The 6,556-nt window shown below is 47.2% G+C and overlaps 1 protein-coding gene across 1 annotated transcript; it reads right to left on the reverse strand.

Annotated features, from left to right (window-relative positions):
* Positions 1–3,352: 3,352 nt before the first annotated feature.
* Positions 3,353–6,247, reverse strand: prkag3b (protein kinase, AMP-activated, gamma 3b non-catalytic subunit). The gene is given in 12 exon segments (XM_034679062.1): positions 3,353–3,443; positions 3,445–3,464; positions 3,553–3,699; positions 3,797–3,834; positions 5,400–5,522; positions 5,525–5,565; positions 5,659–5,687; positions 5,689–5,785; positions 5,866–5,920; positions 6,006–6,019; positions 6,021–6,049; positions 6,191–6,247. Coding segments are annotated over 12 exon segments (741 nt in total).
* Positions 6,248–6,556: the final 309 nt, after the last annotated feature.

The following is a 6,556-nucleotide window of genomic DNA, read 5'->3' on the forward strand; positions in this document are numbered from 1 at the left end:
GTGCGTGTGTGTGTGTGTGTGTGTGTGTGTGAGAGAGTGTGAGAGAGTGTGTGAGAGTGTTTTTTCTGTGTATGCATGACTCTTTGTCATGTGACCAGGATGTAGGAAGCTGGCAGAGTTAACAAACCCTCCCCAGGTAAACATGCCACACCTTCACACCTTCAGTCAGAGACAAACTTCCCCTACATCATGTCAGCGGTGTGTTGATGTTCTGCTGTAAACACACACTGAACAACATCATCATCAAACATATCAGCTGTTCTTCTCTGTAGGAATCATTCAGGAACACACTAAACCAAATCATATCACATCATATTCTACTGTTTCATATGGTATCAGATCAAAAACATACCATGCAGTTTAATGTTATATGAATCTGAATCATTCTCCCAGTCCTCTGTCCTTAAATATATGTTCCTTTAGACAGAGTGTTTTATACATGTGTGTAATGTCTTCTTATTTCACCTTATTGTTGAGTGTTATTGCCTGGATGTTATCTGTGTGTATTGTTGCACTATGGCTCAGTTACAGACTGAAATATAAACCTTATCCCTGTGCATCAACACGATACTGTCATACAGCTCACTGCTGTCCATACAATGTTCACCACAGTCTTACTGTTAATCTAAACACATACTTATTAAAGTATCACTAAAGTATTAACTGCAGCTCTGCTTCATTTAACTTTCAGATTCAGGTCCAAAGTTCTCTGAGAGTCTGAAAACAGAAAACTGTAGCAGAACATTTTAAAACAAAGCATTTATTAACACATTGATTAAGAGCATTTACAAAAACCTGATCCCAAATACACAATCATTGAAAGGTATACATGTCAGTCTGTGTGCATTATAAGAGCAGAACGTTAGGAACAATCCACTGTTTCACTTTTAGTTTCACCACAAAGAACTCTGTCAGTGTCTCTGAACGAGCATCATCTCTTTAGTGTGGTTCATCCCAGATCTCCTGCAGAAACCTCTGTGTCTTTATCTGAGACAGCTGAGCGACTCCACCTGAGAGTGAAGAGTCTCACTAATGAGCACGGTACCTGAAGGATAAGAGTACTGCTTTCTTTTTATGTCAGGACCGGGACTGAAACCAGGAACTCTTCGTCTGTGCTTCCTCCTCTTCACTTCCTCTTTGAACAGTCTGCTTTTACTGGATCAATGTCCGTCCTGCGTTCTTCATCTTGACTGGACGGTCTCCTAAAAACATCTGAAAGAGAGGAAGAGGGAACATCAACAGGACGACGCCTCCATCTCTGAACATGTGGGAACACACATTTAAAAACAACATCTACTCTACATTCACAGGCTGTGTAGACAGAGGCCGGTCTCTTTAAAGGTCCAGTATGTAAGATGAATGGATGCTGTCACTTGATCCCACATGATCCTGCACACTGGTCCTTTACCACGAAGCCTAATGCAACACAGGCAACACTCAAACCTATCAGAGCAACCAGAGGACGCACTCATTCAGCCCGGTTGGTTCAAGTTCTTCACTGAACGATTTATTAGTCTTTGTATGTTCTGAAGATGTAACCCTTTGACTTCCCTGCACTGTGTGATCTGTGTTGAGTCTGAGCTGATAACACACATCCTATAGTCGGTGCTTGTGTTTCCTGGAGGCACAGCTTGCCTCAGACGTGTCTCTGCCAAGCGGCAACCCTCTGCGAGAAATGAAGCCATTGCAGAAGTGTTAAAAACTGCAGTTCCTTAAGTGTCCACTAGAGGCTGGCTCCGGAAGTACCAGAAACCACATACACACTCATTCAAAGAGCAGAAATAAACATTTACAGCCTGGATCAAAAAGATCATTTCTCTCTCAGCACACACACACTGAACGGAGGGTGAACTTTTTCATAACGCAGCAGTTTCAAAGATATTTAGATTATTGGTTTTGCATAATATGGGCATGTCTGACTTGATTGACAGTAGCTGTTAGCAAGGAGGCTAAAGCCCCGCCTCTTTACCTCACACTAACTCCACAGAAGTTAGGATGAGTTCAACATTTCCACCCGCCGACGATCGGCTTCAAAACAGGACTTCAGACTAAGAGTCAGACATGAACCCGGCACAGACCATCACTATAAAGCAGCATGTTCAGACCATCGTCTATCGTGTTGTAAAGTTAAGATATAAGATATAATCATGGATAATAAATATATTCCTGACTCATGCATGAAAACGTCTAGACTAGAAGAAGCATCCAAACATCTAAAGATGAGACGTCGCCTACGACAAGGTCTCAGATTGTATAAAAGAAGAGGACGGGTCCTCCAGGAGCGTCTTAGACCGGCTCAGCAGGGAGCGTCTTAGACCGGCTCAGCAGGGAGCGTCTTAGACCGGCTCAGCAGGGAGCGTCTTAGACCGGCTCAGCAGGGAGCGTCTTAGACCGGCTCAGCAGGGAGCGTCTTAGACCGGCTCTTCGGGAGCGTCTTAGACCGGCTCAGCAGGGAGCGTCTTAGACCGGCTCAGCAGGAGCGTCTTAGACCGGCTCAGCAGGGAGGGGAGAAGAAGACGCTCATAGAGCAGAGAGGTTACATCCTCTTCTTTTATACATGAATGGATTCATATCATCCAGAAACACAAACACCTTCAGACTCATGAGATTCACCTTCAGCATGAATCCTCAGACGTGGTCAGAGGAGAGGACACAGATCTTTTCCTCACATGCTCTCACTAAAGCTTTTAGTGAATCCTCCTCAGAGAGAAACAAACAGGCAACAGCCACACCTTCAAAGTCAAGGTGAGGATGCAAGCTCTGACAGGCAGCGACCAGCGGCTCCACGAGGATCCTACCTGGGATGGTCGGCTAAAAGACGCTCTGGACTTCTTGATTCCAGGATGAAACCTGCAGCATGAGGAGGGGAGCCTGCTGCTGACGGAGGGATGATTAGAGATGAGGAGACGTGGAGGAGGTTTGAGGAGCATGAGGTTTAAGAGAGCTTCAGGTTCACAGGATCACAGGGTTTAGAGGTGGATGGAGAGACTGAAGGATGGAGTCAGAGGCTGTGGGAACCTTTGTGTTGAGTTTAAGAAGAGGATGGAGGGAGCATGGAGGTCCTGATGAAGCTCGAGTTTAGGATTCACGGGAGGATTTTTAAGAAGCTGACATCACAAGAAGGTTTAAGACAAGAATTCAGAGGTAGATATCTGAGGAGGACAGACGGAGATGAACTCTTGAAGGTTGTGAGGAAGAGGAAGGAAAGAAGACTATCGTTGTCTCCGGGAGGAGGACAAGTCAGCAAGAGAGGAGGAGGAGGAGGAGGAGGAGGAGGATGGTTCACCATTAGAGACTCACAGGACAACAAGGACCTGAGGAAGGAGGGAGGGATGAACTGGAGGAGGTGGAGTTAGGAGGACAGCGCGTCAATACCTGCAGGAGTGAGGACCAGGGCCTGAAGGAGGTCGGACAGAGAGACCCTCTCACCACATCGTTCCTGTCACCAGGACCAGACGATGCACCTGACGGGTAAACATCAACATCACGTGTGATTGGTGGGATCAAGATTCAGGGGAGGAGCTAGCTGACTGGATCGCTTCACCGTCTCACCTCAGCCTTGGCGATGCGGTCGATGACGGTCTCCAGAGTCTCGTGAGGGTAGCACTTGAGGACCCCCTCCACGCAGCAGGCTCTGGACTCGATGGCCTCACGCATCGTCATGTTCAGGTTGTTGTAGTTCTTCTGAGCCGCCAGATTCTGAGAGGTGGAGATATTCAACACAAACAGGAAGTCAGTCATGAAAACAGAGTCATGTTTGATCATCACGGATTCATGAAGGGATGAATGAACTTACAATGACATCAAACCTGGAGTACAGAGCGACCACTTTACCTGCAGAGCAGACACAGAGGGAGAGAGACAACATACAAACAGATCTTAACCTGGGAGCAGAAAATCTTAAATATCAGCTTTGAAGAAGAGATCTACTTTAAAAACTTGCACACACAGAAATGTGTGTAATTATTAGCTGTTACTGATTTCAGATCTTATTCAGACATCTTTAATGATTTCTTTTATTGTCTGTGTTTCATTGTTTGATTGTTTTTATGCACAAGCTGCCCAGAACATGGAACCACAGAGGGACGGTGTCAGGACGAGGGGGAGGGGGAAGCAAATGTGGACCACGGGGGGTTTCTGAGAGTTATTCCAAACAGAGTAACCACTAAAACACAAGCGATCAGAGAGACTCAGGGAAACTCCTTAACACAAACTCAGAGAGGCTACGAGGGACGCCTTAAACCTGGACTACAAGACCGGAGTAAAGACCCGCCAACTTCAAGAGAACTATCGTCTTAGGACAACAGAGAGACGGCAAACTGCTGGAGAGGCTCTGTGATGCTTTTACACGGGACTTCCCTCAGACCCGTCTCTGATCCCCTGCAGGACCTCCAGACAGCTGGAGTCATGTGACCGAGGTTTCCCTTTCTGTAATCCCTAAATCAAGGATCCTCCTCCTCCTCCTCTCCTCATCCATGTTGTCTTTCTGGTCCTCTGAAAACCTCTGACCTGTTGACTCCAGGTCTGGCTCCGCTCATCATGACTTTGGTTTGTTGTTGTAGTTAAGTGAAATACGATCTGGTGACACAGAGTGTTTGATTCTGAAAATTAACCGGATGTTTTCATTTGGTTTTGGTGAAACCTGACTTCCTGTCCCGTTGTAGAAGTCTTGTGTATCTGATCCGGAGGACTCTGACCTAAAGGATCAGAGACGCAGCCGGAACGCAACGGAGCGGATCCAGAGGAAGTTAACACATGGACTAGAATAGAAACCTATCAGATCTGGAGCTGAGACGGATCGGGGATGGATCTGGTGGAATGTGACCGTAAGGCAAACAAACACAACACAGAGATCCTCTCAGGGAGAGCTCAAGAGTCAGGACAGAGACCTGGAGTCCAGGATTATATTAAAGCTTCCTACACCTGCTTCAACTCAGGACCAAACACCTGACCCTGCACCGTGATGGTTCCCTCACAGGACTCAGAGACTGAGCAGACTGAGCAGACTGAGCAGACTGAGCAGACTGAGCAGACTGAGCAGACTGAACAGACTGAGCAGACTGAGCAGACTGAGCAGACTGAACAGACTGAACAGACTGAGCAGACTGAGCGGACTGAACAGACTGAGCAGACTGAGCAGACTGAGCAGACTGAGCAGACTGAGCAGACTGAGCAGACTGAGCAGACTGAGCAGACTGAGCAGACTGAACAGACTGAGCAGACTGAGCAGACTGAGCAGACTGAGCAGACTGAGCAGACTGAACAGACTGAACAGAGCAGACTGAGCAGACTCAGCAGACTGAGCAGACTGAGCAGACTGAGCAGACTGAGCAGACTGAACAGACTGAGCAGACTGAGCTCCCCTCACAGAGGGCGGTTTGATGTTAACTTGTGATCACCTCGATCATCGACCACAGGCAGAGCAGAGACTCTCCTCTCCACGAAGACGGTCAGAGCGTCGTAGACCGAGGGCGACTCCTGGACGGTGGCGATCTCTCTGAAGGTACCGATCTCCACTTCTTGATCCGCCTCTGAAGGAAGCGAGGTTTAGGAATCATTGATCCCTGCAGGGAGACAGGAGGACTGTAAGGTACATCATATCTGATCTCTCAGCTGTTAAAGGTTAAGGTCAAAGAGTTAGAAAGGGGAGGAGTCTTACAAAGATGGAGGAACTTTAGGATGCGTTGTGTGTGTGAGGATGTGGAGGACGTTTCCTGACGCCGGGTCGATGACGGGCAGCCGGTGGATCTTGTTCTTCAGTAAGGAGTAGATGGCATCGAACAGACTGAGGGGAGAGGAGGAGGACTGATTCAGAGGACTGAAGGACAGGATGTTCATTTAACTCTGACTCTGGTTCAGAGGTACCTGCAGTCCGGAGTGATGCTGATCAGCCTGTTGACAGAGTACTGCAGGTAGATCTCTGCAGAGACACAAACACAGACTTTAATAAACACAGGAAATAAACAGCATGAGTCTGAACCTTCTCTCCTCGCTCTGATACAAACCTCTCCACGTCTCGCTTGTGTTCTTCCAGCTCGTAGATTTGAACCTGAAACAAACACAAACACACAGCGTGTCAGTGTGTGTGTGTGTGTGTGTGGTGTGTGTGTGTGTGTTGGGTGTGTGTGTGTGTGTGTGTGGGTGTGTTTGTGTGTTCTCCTTGTGATTCATTTAAAGGAAACAGACTCACCAGAGGAGACTTGTAGTAACGATGGAGAATGTTGATGAAGTCTGTGATGGTCAGCATACCTGCACACTACACACACACACACACACACACACACACACACACACACACACACACACACACACACACACACACACACACACACACGTTAGACAAAAGATTTATGAGTAGCAACAACGAGACTTATTAGTATAAACTATCAGGATGTTCCTCTCAAATTATCTGAGGATTCCTAAAGGATGTTCCTCTCCCAAGTTTTCCTCTCAGGATGTGTTTGTCTCATGACGTCCCTTCAGGATGTCCTCTCAGGATGTCCCTCTCAGGATGTTCCCTTCAGGATGTTCCTCTCAGGATGTTCCTCTCAGGATG

Source organism: Notolabrus celidotus, unplaced genomic scaffold, assembly GCF_009762535.1.
Source record: "Notolabrus celidotus isolate fNotCel1 unplaced genomic scaffold, fNotCel1.pri scaffold_309_arrow_ctg1, whole genome shotgun sequence".
In the NCBI taxonomy this organism is placed as follows: Eukaryota; Metazoa; Chordata; class Actinopteri; order Labriformes; family Labridae; genus Notolabrus; species Notolabrus celidotus.